This window comes from Salvelinus fontinalis, chromosome 18 (genome assembly GCF_029448725.1).
Source record: "Salvelinus fontinalis isolate EN_2023a chromosome 18, ASM2944872v1, whole genome shotgun sequence".
Classification (NCBI taxonomy): Eukaryota; Metazoa; Chordata; class Actinopteri; order Salmoniformes; family Salmonidae; genus Salvelinus; species Salvelinus fontinalis.
In genome coordinates, this window is record NC_074682.1 from 34,747,999 (window position 1) to 34,764,638 (window position 16,640).

General features: G+C 46.3%; 1 protein-coding gene across 1 annotated transcript in view; it reads left to right on the top strand.

The window, feature by feature from the left end:
- LOC129815375 (lysine-specific demethylase 5B-like) overlaps window positions 1-16,640 on the top strand; it is a 28,207-nt gene that overhangs the window by 9,387 nt on the left and 2,180 nt on the right. Inside the window, exons 4-23 of the mRNA XM_055869146.1 lie at window positions 116-286; window positions 2,792-2,917; window positions 3,248-3,347; window positions 3,544-3,644; window positions 3,878-4,036; window positions 4,296-4,415; window positions 4,656-4,814; window positions 5,100-5,281; window positions 8,020-8,182; window positions 8,268-8,387; window positions 8,708-8,902; window positions 9,220-9,401; window positions 9,797-9,921; window positions 10,236-10,386; window positions 12,669-12,789; window positions 13,030-13,385; window positions 14,628-14,766; window positions 15,052-15,231; window positions 15,599-15,757; window positions 16,070-16,592. Of these exons, the coding sequence (XP_055725121.1) occupies window positions 116-286; window positions 2,792-2,917; window positions 3,248-3,347; window positions 3,544-3,644; window positions 3,878-4,036; window positions 4,296-4,415; window positions 4,656-4,814; window positions 5,100-5,281; window positions 8,020-8,182; window positions 8,268-8,387; window positions 8,708-8,902; window positions 9,220-9,401; window positions 9,797-9,921; window positions 10,236-10,386; window positions 12,669-12,789; window positions 13,030-13,385; window positions 14,628-14,766; window positions 15,052-15,231; window positions 15,599-15,757; window positions 16,070-16,592 (3,532 nt within the window). The remainder of the gene's footprint in view (window positions 1-115; window positions 287-2,791; window positions 2,918-3,247; window positions 3,348-3,543; window positions 3,645-3,877; window positions 4,037-4,295; window positions 4,416-4,655; window positions 4,815-5,099; window positions 5,282-8,019; window positions 8,183-8,267; window positions 8,388-8,707; window positions 8,903-9,219; window positions 9,402-9,796; window positions 9,922-10,235; window positions 10,387-12,668; window positions 12,790-13,029; window positions 13,386-14,627; window positions 14,767-15,051; window positions 15,232-15,598; window positions 15,758-16,069; window positions 16,593-16,640) is intronic.

Below are 16,640 nucleotides of genomic sequence, written 5' to 3' on the forward strand. Positions count from 1 at the left end.
TGTGTTGTACACTTATATACTCATGGGAGCTCTATATGCTTCTTATTGTGCTATGTTTACACATTTTATACACTCTCACATTAAAGGTCATTGATTGGCATCCTTTCTTTCCCAGTTGGTGAAAGATGATGGGGGTTTTGACGTGGTTTGCAGAGAGAGACGCTGGTCTAAGATAGCCCTAAAGATGGGCTTTGCTCCAGGCAAGGCCATAGGCTCTCATCTGCGCTCTCACTATGAGAGGATCCTCTACCCCTACAACCTGTTCCAGACTGGAGCCAACCTTCTGGTGAGTCAGATGGGTCGCTCTCGCTCAGCAGATGGCGCTCTGCTCTGGGCTGTTTACTAATGTGCTCTTATTTCGAGTTGAGGACTAACATGCTGAACAGACCGGTCGCGTCGCGTGCGTTATAAAATAAATGTACACATGTTATTCAATCATAGCACCCACACTGCTCGCACGTGGCAACGAGCGTCTGTGTTGCTAGGCACAAAAATAATTTTGTGACGCAGCTCACGCTGCAGGTCCTGCCTCTCCCATCTTCTCATTGGTTTTTAGGAACATATATCCACATGTGTGATTGAAAGATGAACTGAGGTCGGTTGTGGTAATGCACCTTATTATGAAAGTTAGTTGCCAATCACCATATAAAGTCCAAAGAAGAAAACGAAGCCTGGAAGGAGGAGAGATGTCCAGAAACGATTCGGTTGACTGTTTTATGTGTGGATTAGTTGTTGGAGTAGAGGACCTTGTACATTTCAGGTCAAATAAATCAATGTTTATATTCCATGACAAATTAGCCAGCAACTGCAAGGCAGCTAGCTAAATTGCCGTAAATATATGATGCTTTTCGACCTGTCCCCAAATTAATATAATTGGTTTAGAGTTTGTTTTGATATTTCAACCTGCGTGTCGTGATCTCGTTTGGTGTACATGCACATTTGTGGCCTGCTGGAGGTCATTTTGCAGGGCTCTGGCAGTGCTCCTCCTTGCACAAAGGCGGAGGTAGCGGTCCTGCTGCTGGGTTGTTGCCCTCCTACGGCCTCCTCCACGTCTCCTGATGTACCGGCCTGTCTCCTGGTAGACAGCAAACCTTCTTGCCACAGCTCGCATTGATGTGCCATCCTGGATGAGCTGCACTACCTGAGCCACTTGTGTGGGTTGTAGACTCCGTCTCATGCTACCACTAGAGTGAAAGCACCGCCAGCATTCAAAAGTGACCAAAACATCAGCCAGGCAGCATAGGAACTGAGAAGTGGTCTGTGGTCACCACCTGCAGAATCACTCCTTCATTGGGGGTGTCTTGCTAATTGCCTATAATTTCCACCTTTTGTCTATTCCATTTGCACAACAGCATGTGAAATTTATTGTCAATCAGTGTTGCTTCCTAAGTGGACAGTTTGATTTCACAGAAGTGTGATTGACTTGGAGTTACATTGTGTTGTTTAAGTGTTCCCTTTATTTTTTTGAGCTATATATATATATATATATGTATGTATGTGTATATGTATATGTATATGTATATATATATATGAGAATTTATTTTCCATTAAATAACTTCTCCAAGATGGAAGCAGGGTCAACTTTATAAATGGGTCAACTGTACAAATATTTGGTAGTTATTATTTCCTGCATTAAAAGTGACTCGTCACTCTGCTGTCTGTATGTAGAGCATCACCCTAAATTAAGCTAATACCAGCCAATCTCATTATTAACTGTCCTACTACTGCAGAGAAGACACGTCAGAAGTGAACTGGCACTCACGTGGCCTCTTTTCCACTCTACTCTGTAAGTTTGATATTTTGCCAAATTATCTATTCAGTAGGTCTTAACTGCAGTAGATCTGCTTTGTTCCTTGGTATAACGAGGAGTTGAATGAGCCTGGGTTTTGCACACAAATTGAGTTATATGCCAGATGAAGCCTGGTACTTTTTAAAAGCATGACTTGAATCCTGACAACAAACGGGCAACAAACCGACCATTTTTTTTTTTTGCGAGCTCTCCTCCCCATTGGGTTATTTTTGTGTATATTTCCGTGTTTATTTTATTGAAGGCCTCAGTTGTCTCTTGCAGCTTCTCTGATTGTACCTTGGGGCCCTGGTTGGGCTTTGTGGTTAGCAGCAGCTCATCCTCTCTCCGCAGTGCTGCATGCCTCTCTCAGCCTGCTGGCGTTGACCTCCCCTGATCCCCTCCCTCTCCTCCCCTTTCACCCTCCTCCCTCTCGCCCCGCCCTCCCTGTGTAGAGGCCTAGCTGTCTCTGGCCTGGCTGCTGCCCTCGCACTGTCCTCCTGATACACCAGAGACAGCAGAGCGTCAGTGTTCCCAACCCCCACCTCACCTCAGTGTTGCTGCCTGTCTTCCTCTTTGTCATGTGAGTGGTGTCAACAGAAAGACCAGAGACCATGTGTTGATCTTGCAAGACAAAAACAAGTATCAACAGTTGAAGGTTGAATTTATTATCAAGCCATGGTATTCAACAACTCAATTACAATTATTTTGTTCAAAGGCAACAATGAAAGATTAGAAATCAAATGCCCAAAGGAACTGTTAGACAACTAGGCACCTAAATAACCACATGGCCCTGTCTCTCTTTATAGATGCCTAGTTTGTTCTTGGCAAATGGAATTTGTCACAGCATAGTAGGAGTGACAAGGAGCAAGCAAAGCACTTTCTTTTGTCATTCAACAGAATGATTGTCATTTGCCTCATTATTTTCAAACAAAATGTTTGATATCTGTGAAAATGTGTTAAAGTTCTACATGCCCACTCACTTCCCCCATGTCTCCCCTACAGAAGCCTACCCTGACCAATGACACCAAGGATATGGACTACATCCCCCATGACCTGCCCCAGCGCCAGTCTGTCCAGCCCCTGGAGACTTGCAGCATTGCTCGCAGAGCCAAGCGCATGAGAGCTGAGGTGAACCTCTTCCAGGGTCCCCATAAGTAAACGTTCTACCTCCGTCAGTGGCTCTGGTTCCCCATAAGTCACAATTCTAACCCACGATAGTTCCCGGGAACCTAATAAGACAGCTTTATCCGAGTCATTGTGTGACAAGTCCAGTGGCACAATTTACCAATGCAGACAAGCGGTGGTTCGCAGCTTTGCGTGTGTTTCTGGATATCGACCAAAAGAGCCTGTGTGTGTGTTTGCAGTGGTGACCTCTAGAAAAATATGTTGCTTTTCCTTAATTTCCTGTCGTAGTCCACATGGCATGAACCCCTCCCTTTTCTCCCCTCTCTCTGACAGGGAGGCTGTATGACGACGGAGACAGCGGAGGACTGTGAGAACCGGCCCAACCTGAGGAGGAGGATGGGTTCCAATGTGGCCAAACCAGAGCCACAGCTTGGTAAACACTGTCCTTTGGCAAAGTCTAATGCAATGTGAAATAATGTAATATTTTTCATTAACAAATGAAAATGTTTCTCTGGTTTAATTTAAGTTTAGATAATTATTAGATTTTAAATCTATATAAGAACAGGGTTGTGTTGATATGAATACATACTGTATGCCCTGGCCTCCATTAACCATGTGATGCCTTTCAGTGCTAGTGAAACCTGCTGAGGTGAAACTGGAACCCACTGAGCACGAGGATTCAATAACAAGTGACAAAGAAAGCGTGTTTAGTAAAAGAAACGACCCCGCAGTGAGTAAAATACGCTTCATATGCTGAGCTAATCAAGGCTAATTGTCTCTTCATTATGACTATGATAATAATCATAATGGATAGCATTTATTCAGGTCTCTCACAAAAGTACAAATGATTGAGTTCTATACATTTTAATGGTTAACTCATCCCATCCACCCACCTGGGTGCCATTTTTGATGATTAGTGGATAAGAAGCCTCATTGTCTTGTCTGTCTCTGTGTCTGTCTCAGGTGGATCAGTACATGTGTCTGGTGTGTGGCAGCGGGAGCGAAGAGGACCGCCTGCTGCTGTGTGATGGCTGTGATGACAGCTACCACACCTTCTGTCTGATCCCGCCCCTCCATGATGTCCCCAAAGGAGACTGGAGATGCCCCAAGTGCCTGGCTCAGGTGACAGACATGCTCCCGCTCTCCCCCAGCCCCAATTACTGTACTACACTGTCACTCTGTTACCTCCACACACCCCGTCCACTGGGGAAGCTGAATACAGAAGCAGCAGTAGACCCTTATTAAAGCTAAACAAAAGCATGCTGAACCTTATATACCAGAGCTTCTCAGTAGAATCCTACTCCTGTTGGTGTTCGGCAAGTATAACTTCATGTTGATATTTGCTACATTAGTGCTTATCTCATCCTTGTCTTCCCTACAGGAGTGTGGCAAACCCCAGGTAGCCTTTGGCTTCGAGCAGGCTGGCAGGGACTACTCCCTACGCACTTTTGGGGACATGGCTGACTCCTTCAAGTCAGACTATTTCAACATGCCGGTTCATGTAAGTTTGACAGCAGATGTACTGTCCTCATCAGTGTTATGTTCAGCAGGGACAAAACAGGAAAATATTCCTATTAGACAAGTTTTAAGATGGAACCTCGGTTTCAAAGCATTTTCCCCAGTGTCATTGTGCCTACTTAACCCCCACCTGATATAAGCTGTATTATACGTAACTCATCCTAACTCAGACTTTGGTTGAAATGAGTTGAGGTAATGGTTTTTCTGCCTCTCTGTTTGTCAGATGGTTCCCACCGAGCTGGTGGAGAAGGAGTTCTGGCGACTGGTCAGCACCATTGAGGAGGACGTCACTGTGGAGTACGGAGCAGACATTGCCTCCAAGGAGTTTGGGAGCGGCTTCCCCATCAGGGGTGGACGATTCCAAGTCTCCCCTGAGGATGAGGTACACAAAGGCTCTCCTCTTACAAGTTAACATATGCTAGGTATTGGGATGATTCTGAAGTTGACTGTACCACAACATCATGGCAACAGTACACAATTTCAGACCAAGAGAACTGTCGTGGAAAAAAACTCTCGCAAGTAGTTCTATAGCTCACAAACCCCATACATCTATGCTCTTAGAGACTTATATTTAAGGTGATATTGGAGTTCTACAGGAGATTAAGCCCTAGCCAATATCACCCGCAGTTGAGTCGAGCCTTAACTTGTACTTGTCTCTGACCCATAGGATTACCTGAGCAGTGGCTGGAACCTGAACAACATGCCCGTGATAGACTCCTCGGTGCTGACTCATGTTACGGCCGACATCTGTGGGATGAAGTTACCCTGGCTGTATGTGGGCATGTGCTTCTCCTCCTTCTGCTGGCACATTGAGGACCACTGGAGCTACTCCATCAACTACCTGCACTGGTACATAAAAGGCTGCCCCACAGGCCACTAGTATGGGACTGTAGTTTTACCTCAACTTGTAACTGGACCAGAAAAATCTTCTGGCCCGCGGTATAATGCACTGTATAGGTCGAAGCAAATGGCCTCTGCTTCTGTCATTTTGAGGAATCTTGGCAAACCTAATTGCTTGCTTAGTATTGGAGTTAGTTTATTGGTTGACATGGTGTTAAACACAAGAATACACTTCAGTCTTCAAAGTGATCAAATTTATTTATAAAGCCCTTCTTACATCAGTTGATATCTCAAAGTGCTGTACAGAAACCCAGCCTAAAACCCCAAACAGCAAGCAATGCAGGTGTAGAAGCACGGTGGCTAGGAAAAACTCCCTAGAAAGGCCAAAACCTTAGAAGAAACCTAGAGAGGAACCAGGCTGAGGGGTGGCCAGTCCTCTTCTGGCTGTGCCGGGTGGAGATTATAACAGAACATGGTCAAGATGTTCAAATGTTCATAAATGACCAGCATGGTGAAATAATAATAATAATAATAATAATAATAATAATAATCACAGTAGTTGTCGAGGGTGCAACAAGTCAGAACCTCAGGAGTAAATGTCAGTTGGCTTTTCATAGCCGATCATTTAGAGTATCTCTACCGCTCCTGCTGTCTCTAGAGAGTTGAAAACAGCAGGTCCGGGACAGGTAGCCCGTCCGGTGAACAGGTCAGGGTTCCATATCCGCAGGCAGAACAGTTGAAACTGAAGCAGCAGCACGGCCAGGTGGACTGGGGACAGCAAGGAGTCATCAGGCCAGGTAGTCCTGAGGCATGGTCCTCCGAGAGAAAGAGAGAGCATACTTAAATTCACACAGGACAAAGGATAAGACAGGAGAAATACTCTAGATATAACAGACTGACCCTAGCCCCCTGACACAAACTACTGCAGCATAAATACTGGAGGCTGAGACAGGAGGGGTCAGGAGACACTGTGGCCCCATCCGACAATACCCCCGGTCAGGGCCAAACAGGCAGGATATAACCTCACCCACTTTGCCAAAGCACAGCCCCCACACCACTAGAGGGATATCTTCAACCACCAACTTACCATCCTGAGACAAGGCCAAGTATAGCCCACAAAGATCTCCGCCACGGCACAACCCAAGGGGGGGCGCCAACCCAGACAGGAAGATCACGTCAGTGACTCAACCCACTCAAGTGACGCACCCCTCCTAGGGACGGCATAGAAGAGCACCAGTAAGCCAGTGACTCAGCCCCTGTAATAGGATTAGAGGCAGAGAATCCCAGTGGAGATAGGGGAACCGGCCAGGCAGAGACAGCAAGAGTGGTTCGTTGCTCCAGTGCCTTTCCGTTCACCTTCACACTCCTGGGCCAGACTACACTCAATCATAGGACCTACTGAAGAGATGAGTCTTCAATAAAGACTTAAAAGTTGAGACCGAGTCTGTGTGTCTCACATGGGTAGGCAGACCATTCCATAAAAAATGGAGCTCTATAGGAGAAAGCCCTGCCTCCAGCTGTTTACTTAGAAATTCTAGGGACAATTAGGAGGCCTGCGTCTTGTGACCGTAGCGTACGTGTAGCTTTGTACGGCAGGACCAAATCGGAAAGACAGGTAGGAGCAAGCCCATGTAATGCATTGTAGGTTAGCAGAAAAACCTTGAAATTGCCCCTTGCCTTAACAGGAAGCTAGTGTAGAAAGGCTAGCACTGGAGTAATATGATCAAATGTTTTTGTTCTAGTCAAGATTCTAGCAGCTGTGTTTAGCACTAACTGAAGTTTATTTAGTACTTTATCCGGAAAGTAAAGCATTGCAGTAGTCTAACCTAGAAGTGACGAAGCATGGATACATTTTTATGCATCAATTTTGGACAGAAAGTTTCTCATTTTTGCAATGTTACGTAGATGGAAAAAAGCTGTCCTTGAAACGGTCTTGATATGTTTGTCAAAAGAGAGATCAAGGTCCAGAGTAATACCGAGGTCCTTCAGTTTTATTTGAGACGACTTTACAACCATCAAGATTAATTGTCAGATTCAACAGAAGATCTCTTTGTTTCTTGGGACCTAGAACAAGCATCTCTGTTTTGTCGGAGTTTAAAAGTAGAACATTTGCAGCCGTCCACTTCCTTATGTCTGAAACACAGGCTTCCAGCGAAGGCAATTTTGGGGTTTCATCTAAATGTACAGCTGTGTGTCATCTGCATAGCAGTGAAAGTGAACATTATGTTTCCGAATCGCATCACCAAGAGGTAAAATGTATATTGAAAACAAGTGGTCCTAAAACGGAACCTTGAGGAACACCGAAATTTACAGTTGATTTGTCAGAGGACAAATCATCTACAGAGACAAACTGATATCTTTCCAACAGATAAGATCTAAACCAGGCCAGAACTTGTCAGTGTAGACTAATTTGGGTTTCCAATCTCTCCAAAAGATTGTGGTGATCGATGGTATCAAAAGCAGCACTAAGGTCTAGGAGCACGAGGACAGATGCAGAGCCTCGGTCTGACGCCATTAAAAGGTCATTTACCACCTTCACAAGTGCTGTCTCAGTGCTATGATGGGGTCTAAAACCAGACTGAAGCATTTCGTATACATTGTCTTCAGGAAGGCAGTGAGTTGCTGCGCAACAGCTTTTTCTAAAGTTTGAGGGGAATGGGAGATTCGATATAGGCCAATAGTTTATATTTTCTGGATCAAGGAGTGACAACAGTCAGTGTTTATGACAAACTGGCATATGTCCTCAGGGGAGAGCCCAAGACGTGGTACGGCGCTCCGGGGTATGCTGCGGAGAAGCTGGAGGGGGTGATGAAGAAACTGGCCCCCGAGCTGTTCGAGTCTCAGCCTGACCTCCTGCACCAGCTGGTCACCATCATGAACCCCAACACACTAATGAACCACGGTGTCCCTGTAAGTACCAAACGCGCACACACACACACGCACGCCGTGAGTATAGTTATAGTTTTACCATGACTTCATACCCACTCTTCTCTAGATCTATCGCACCAATCAGTGCGCTGGCGAGTTTGTCATCACTTTCCCTAGAGCCTACCACAGCGGATTTAACCAGGGCTTCAACTTTGCGGAGGCTGTCAACTTCTGCACCGTGGACTGGGTATGATGACTTGAAGTCCCTCATCAATAGCATACATAAGCTAATAATTGAATAACTGGAAGCTGTTTCTATTGAGCAGTGGTCATTACACCTGGTCCTGGAGAGCTACATGATGTACAGGTTTATCATGGTCTGATGAACAATATATTTGGTCAGTCGGGTGTGTTAATGCTAGGCTTGAACAAGAGGCTGTATACCTTGTAGCTCTTTGAATCAAGTTAGGGTATTACTGATGTAACCAGCACTGTATACAGCTCAGCTCGATAGTGTTAAATGAATAGTACAGTTTCAACCCAAAGCCTCCTGCTCTGTCATTTCAGATGCCCATGGGCCGCATGTGTGTGGACCACTACCGACAGCTGGACAGATACTGTGTCTTCTCCCACGACGAGATGGTCTGCAAGATGGCGTCCAAGGCAGACACCATGGACGTGGCCCTGGCCTCGGCCGTGCAGAGGGACATGACTGTCATGCTCCAGGAGGAGAACAAGCTGAGGGACAAAGTCCGCAAGATGGTGAGAGGCCTCTCATGCTGGCACACTTTCATTTGATTTTTGGATATCAATATGTTTTTTTTCCTTCTGGTTTGAAATTGACCAATACTGTGCCCCTGCTCAAAGACATGCCATTCAAAGCATCTAAGTTGTAGTTGGACAACATCATTAGAGAAGCAAATGGCCACAGTAAACTTTGCTCCAATAGTGTCTGTCCCTGAGTCATCCATGTTTCTCCTCCTAGTATGACACTACTGGTGTGGGTGTCTGTGTGATCTGTGACATTACTAATCTGTGGGTGGGTGTTTATGACACTACTCATCTGTATGTGTCCCCAGGGCGTGCAGCAGTCCCAGCAGGTGGAGTACGACCTGCTGCCAGACGAGGAGCGCCAGTGTTCCAGGTGTAGGACCACCTGCTACCTTTCTGCCCTCACCTGTCCCTGTAACCCCGGCCAGCTGGTGTGTCTGCACCACGCCCAAGACCTCTGCTTCTGCCCCCCCAACAACCTCACACTCAAGTAGGTCTATAAACAGCTAAGTTGGTGCTAAATGCCCACATTAAAATGTTTACATTCATCCCTCATTACGTACATCCCACATTGTACAGAAACGGGCAATCAACAGAAGCTCATGTTAATATTGCCATTAGTTTTACAGATCCAATGCACAAATTATAACACTTGTTTTACAGTTTAAGTGAAATGCCCCTTTTAAGAACATCTATCAACTTAAAGTAAGGGTCATTCAGAGTGAGCAGCATTGCAATGTCTAAAGGCCTTCTAGAACCTTCTGATGAAAAACAAACACGTGTCACCTGACCAGAAAATAAACAGTTGTGACAGCTGTTACTCAGCCAAGATTCCAGTCTTCAAAAACATTATAGACCTGTGTTTACCTTGTTGTGTGTCTACAGCTTCAGGTTTACCATGGCTGAGCTCTACCCCATGATGGAAGCAGTCACTCTGCGTGCCGAGTCCTACACAGGCTGGGTCTCCCTTGTCACTAACATACTGGAGGCCAAACAAGACAAGAAAAGCAGTAAGTACTAACCCTATGTAGGATACCTCTTTGGGTTCAGGCGTCTATGGAATTGAAATTGGTCATAACAAAACACAAAATTGTTGCTTATTTGCATAACCCCAAGTGGACAGGATGTTCTCAGATGTGTTACGGAATGTTTTTTTTTACTTCTCATCACCCAGATATGTTGCCTTTGTCTAATGAAACACATAATACCAGAATAGATTAGATTATTCTCTACCCTTTGCTAATAATACAGTTCACTTGATCATTGGACCATGATTCTTTGGATGCATCGATGACTGTGTCTAAAGCACTGTTTATGTATTCAGGCTTGGAGGTGCTGCGGTCACTGGTGGAGGATGCAGAGGTGAAGCAGTTCCCTCAGAGTGACCTCCTACGGCAGCTCTGCGCTGTTACCCTCGATGCTGAGAAGTGTGCCGTGGTTGCCCAGCAACTGCTCAATGGGAAAAGGCAGACCAGGTGGGCTACACACACACAATTTCTATTTTTGTATTATTATTTTTTTTATTTAACCAGGTAGGCCAGTTGAGAACAAGTTCTCGTTTACAACTGCGACCTGGCCAAGATAAAGCAAAGCAGTGCGACACAAGTAACAACACAGTTTTACACATGGAATAAACAAAAGTACAGTCAATAACACAATAGAACAATCTACACTGCTCAAAAAAATAAAGGGAACACTTAAACAACACACTGTAACTCCAAGTCAATCACACTTCTGTGAAATCAAACTGTCCACTTAGGAAGCAACACGGATTGACAATAAATTTCACATGCTGTTGTGCAAATGGAATAGACAAAAGGTGGAAATTATAGGCAATTAGTAAGACCCCCAAAAAAGGAATGGTTCTGCAGGTGGTGACCACACACCACTTCTCAGTTCCTATGCTTCCTGGCTGATGTTTTGGTCACTTTTGAATGCTGGCGGTGCTTTCACTCTAGTGGTAGCATGAGACGGAGTCTACAACCCACACAAGTGGCTCAGGTAGTGCAGCTCATCCAGGATGGCACATCAATGCGAGCTGTGGCAAGAAGGTATGCTGTGTCTGTCAGCGTAGTGTCCAGAGCATGGAGGCGCTACCAGGAGACAGGCCAGTACATCAGGAGACGTGGAGGAGGCCGTAGGAGGGCAACAACCCAGCAGCAGGACCGCTACCTCCACCTTTGTGCAAGGAGGAGCAGGTGGAGCACTGCCAGAGCCCTGCAAAATGACCTCCAGCAGGCCACAAATGTGCATGTGTCTGCTCAAACGGTCAGAAACAGACTCCATGAGGGTGGTATGAGGGCCCGACGTCCACAGGTGGGGGTTGTGCTTACAGCCCAACACCGTGCAGGACGTTTGGCATTTGCCATAGAACACCAAGATTGGCAAATTCGCCACTGGCGCCCTGTGCTCTTCACAGATGAAAGCAGGTTCACACTGAGCACATGTGACAGACGTGACAGAGTCTGGAGACGCCGTGGAGAACGTTCTGCTGCCTGCAACATCCTCCAGCATGACCGGTTTGGCGATGGGTCAGTCATGGTGTGGGGTGGCATTTCTTTGTGGGGCCACACAGCCCTCCATGTGCTCGCCAGAGGTAGCCTGACTGCCATTAGGTACCGAGATGAGATCCTCAGACCCCTTGTGAGACCATATGCTGACACATGCACATTTGTGGCCTGCTGGAGGTCATTTTGCAGGGCTCTGGCAGTGCACCTCCTTGCACTAAGGCGGAGGTACCGGTCCTGCTGCTGGGTTGTTGCCCTCCTACGGCCTCCTCCACGTCTCCTGATGTACTGGCCTGTCTCCTGGTAGCGCCTGCATGCTCTGGACACTACGCTGACAGACACAGCAAACCTTTTTGCCACAGTTCGCATTGATGTGCCATCCTGGATGAACTGCACTACCTGAGCCACTTGTGTGGGTTGTAGACTCCGTCTCATGCTACCACTAGAGTGAGAGCACCGCCAGCATTCAAAAGTGACCAAAACATCAGCCAGGAAGCATAGGAACTGAGAAGTGGTCTGTGGTCACCACCTGCAGAATCACTCCTGTTTTGGGGGGTGTCTTGCTAATTGCCTATAACTTCCACCTTTTGTCTCCATTTGCACAACAGCATGTGAAATGTATTGTCAATCAGTGTTGCTTCCTAAGTGGACAGTTTGATTTCACAGAAGTGTGATTGACTTGGAGTTACATTGTGTTGTTTAAGTGTTCCCTTTATTTTTTTGAGCAGTGTATATACAGTGTGTGCAAATGGAGTAAGGAGGTAAGGCAATAAATAGGCCATAGTAGCGAAGTAATTACAATTTAGCAAATATTAACACTGGAGTGATAGATGTGCAGATGATGATGTGCAAGTAGAAATACTGGTGTGTAAAAGAGCAAAAAAAAATTAATGAAAGCTGCAGTGATTGGTAAGCTGTTCTGACAGCTGATGCTAAAAGTTAGTGAGGGAGTTATAAGTCTCCAACTTCAGTGATTTTTGCAATTCGTTCCAGTCATTGGCAGGAGAGAACTGGAAGGAAAGGCGGCCAAAGATGGTGTTGGCTTTGGGGATGACCAGTGAGATATACCTGCTGGATGCTTTCTGAAGTTGAAATCCTTTACCACTTCTAATTTTTGTATTGCTAGCCACATGGTTAGCCAAATAGTTCTAACTAATGCGCAAAGGAATAATGTGCCCTAGGGGAAATAATTTCAGCTTTTGTGCTCTGTAGGTTAGCTGTGACTCTGACCTTTAGTGTGTTGTTGTCAGGTATCGTTCAGGTGGAGGGAAGTCCCAGAGCCAGAACCTGTTGACGGTGGAGGAGCTCAGGTTGTTTGTCAGGCAGCTGCACAAGCTGCCCTGCAGCATCCGCCAGGCCCCCTTACTCAAGGTACAACTATAGGGTCAGAATATATCCACCACCATCACAGTGACAATTCCTGTGTTCCTCTCTTCGCTATCACACCTGACTCCGCTCAGCACATTTTTGATTAGTTGATGATGCACTAGACTGGGAGTCTGTGGCAAAAGCCTACGTACAGCCACAGTGATCTTTCAGGACCAGGATAACACTGAACAAAAACAACAGCGATCATTGATTGACCCTTTTACTTGCTTGTATTTCCCCCAGGACCTGCTTACCCGCGTGGATGACTTCCAGCAGTGCAGCGAGCGGCTCCTCTGTGACGAGGCCCCCAGCCCAGCGGAGCTGCAGAGCCTGCTGGACGTGAGCCTGAGCCTGGATGTGGAGCTGCCACAGCTAAGCCTGCTCAGGGAGAGGCTGGAGCAGGCGCGCTGGCTGGAGGTGGTTCAGGGGGCCAGCAGCCAGCCCCACAGCCTCTGTCTGGACACCATGCGGAGGCTGATAGACCAGGGGGTGGGTCTGGCCTCGCATGCTTTGGTGGAGAGAGCCATGGCGCGCCTGCAGGAGCTGCTTACAATGTCTGAGCACTGGGAGGAGCGGGCTCTCAGCCTGATGGAGATCAGGTGAGAGGAGGAGAGCAACTTAGACAGTACTGTAGTTGAATATGCAAGTTGACTGGTTCTATCCTACATGAAACGATGTACAGGAAAATCTCTTGGTTCAGTAGTTGTCACCTTTCATCCTAGCTGTAGTAGTGGTCTACAGCCATGTCTCAGGTCAACTCCTTTCCTAACTTGAGTAATACAAAAACTTTAACAGTAAAGCCATAGACATATTTTCATTAGGAAATGGTTACGAGATGCACAAAACAAGATGTTTGAAATGGATAGAGATACAAAATAAATCACACTGACATAGTTTATAGTAAATATGTAGCACTGACACCTACCTTGTGAAAAGATGCTTAGAAGTTCAGCCAGCAGAGAGTGAAAAGTGCAAGGTTTGCATTTGGAGTTGAAAGCTGCTCACTGATGGATTAACTGTATCAGTGGGTTGGGACAATGCTCTGCTCAGCTGGCTCACACAACAGTTTACACACAGGCTCTAGTCGCAGAGCTGGCTCCCATTGCTATTAGGGTAAACTGGCGGTCGCCTGTATTGAGACATCTTGGACTATAAGGTCTTATTTGACAACTCTGAACTTTTTGAAATAGAGAAGTTATGTACAGAACACTAATTCCACTGTCCATAAGCAACATTGCGTCAGAGGTGGTTAGTCTATTGGTTCGGTTCGTTCTCTTCAGACAGGCTGAAATGTAACTCCTCATTGTGCTAAAGTGAGATTGAAAAACATCTCGCTCAAGGCCATCAGATTGTTAAACAGCCACCACTAGCACAGAGAGGTGGCTGCCTACCTACAGACTTGATATCATAGGACACTAATAAATTGAACACTAGTCACTTTAATAAGAATGTTTACATATCTCGCATTACGGATCTCATATTTATATACTGTATCCTTCACTATCTATTCTTACTATATATTGGATCTTAGCTGCTCTGTCACTCCTCATCCATATATTTATATATTCTCACCCCATACCTTTTACTAGATTGTGTGTATGTGGAATTATTAGATACTGCTGCGCTGTCAGAACTAGAAGCACAAGCACTTCGCTACACTCGCAATAACATCGGCTAACCATGTGTATGTGACCAATAACATTTGATTTGAAGTAACAAGTGACCACTAGAGCCATATGAACTGTGGGATGTTGTGAAAGGTGTTGACAGCACTTGACACTAAAGATAAAAGCAGTACTGAGTCTACTTGTGTTTTTAAGCCTAGCTTGTATTTTGTCCAGGCCCTGTCACTGTGTGGAAACTCTTGAGGCAGCTCTTCAGGAAGTGGCTAGTATCTCTGCTTATCTGCCCAACTGTCTGCTGCTGAAGGACACGGTGGACCAGGCTAAAGACTGGCTTCAGGAAGCAGACACCCTGCAGGTAGGAGGCTCTTAGGTTGTGTCCCAAGTGGCACCATATTCCCTATGTAGTGCACTACTTTTGATCAGAGCCCTGGTCAAATGTAGTGCACCAGGAAGGGAATATAACCTAACATTCTAATTTATGAACCCAATTAATTGGGACATCTCTGAATATAGACCTGTCCTATATTGGTACCTTTTTTTTTTTAAATAACTGCTTCTGGTATGCCACACTGAAAATAAAAATAAGTTGGGAAAGGGGGGAAAAAAGCCAGACTGCTTATAAGTGTGTGTTTGTTTATAGCTGGGAGGCCGTATCCCTGTGCTGGATACCCTGACTGACCTGGTGTCCCGGGCCAAGACCATCCCTGTCTGGCTGGACCCTCTGGCTCGACTGGAGGCCTTGGTCTCTGACGTGCAGGCCTGGAAGGAGAGCGCCGCCAAAACCTTTCTAATGAAAAATTCCCCTTACTCCCTGCTGGAGGTGAACTACCTACAACAATCTAATGCCGAAACGCATAATCAGACGCCTTAGGGGTTGTTTCACTAAATAGTCAGTTTGTGCCCCAAATGGCACCCTATTCCCTTTATAGTACACCAGACTCCTATGGGCACTGTGATGATACTGTAATCTGTACAGGATACAACTCAAATCTCCTGACTGAAACTGTTGCCAAATATTTGTTTGAGAGGCAAGCCTAGTATTGCCGTAGATAGATCAGTTTCAAATTAAACCTGCCATACCTCTTGCTGAATGTATTTCATGGATTTGTTTTATTTCAGTGCTGATAATGTTCATTTTATCCTGAGTTTTTGGGGGATTTGGCTCATTGTCTCCTTTGTGTGTTTAGGTGCTGTGCCCCCGGTGTGAGGCTGGGATGGGGTCTCAGAAGTCAAAGTCTAAAAAGGCAAAGGATGTGACCCAGTGCAACAAGAGAAATGGAACTTGGCTGGACTGCCTGAGTGACGTGGAGAAGGCCCTCTCAGAGAGCAAGGACTCCGCCTCTGCTGTACGTGCTGCTCTTACTCAGTCTGTCTACGGACATGTTTTTATTTACCAAAAGCATACCATTGAACTTACTGATTTAACTTCCAACATATTCTAAAGACACCCACAACACCCAACTATTGCAATCAGTGAAGCCTTCACATTGATATGAGCACCCATGATATGAAGGTGCATATCATTAAATGTATGGTTTGATACAGTATTGTAATTCCATATACTATAACTGTGTAGGTTACTGTTTGGTTACATGTATGTTGAGGTAGTAAGTATTGTGTTTTGTCATGTCAACCTGTGCTGGTTCCCCTTTCTGTAGATGGTCACTCTAGCCGAGGTACGTCAGAAGGAGATGGATAGTCTGCTGGCTCTCAGGGCCTCCAATGAGTCCAAGCTCCTCCAAGCGGGCGACTGCGGGGCGTTGAGGGTGTGCGTGTGCCACAATGCCCCGTTGGGCGCCATGCTGCAGTGCGAGCTCTGCAGTGACACCTTTCACCGCAGCTGTGTCTCAGGCTCCAACCAGGACCCCCGACCCAACCAAGCCTGGCTGTGTCCCCATTGCCGGCGCTCTGAAAAGCCACCTCTGGACCGGGTGCTTCCCCTGCTGGCCTCCCTGCAGCGCATCAGGGTGCGGCTGCCTGAGGGAGATGCCCTACGCTTCCTCATCGAGAGGACAGTCCGCTGGCAGCACCGCATGCAGCAGGCCTCCGCAGAGGGGGTGCTGGGGGTGGCTCTGATGACATCACATCAGCGCTGGGGCTCATCCAGTCCCACCTCGGCTCCATCTCAGGAAACATACAGCGCATCATTTTACACGGATCACCAGTGCATTCCTCTGCAGGGTCCGTGTCAGGCTAGCAATAACATCGAATATCCCAACCTCTCATAAC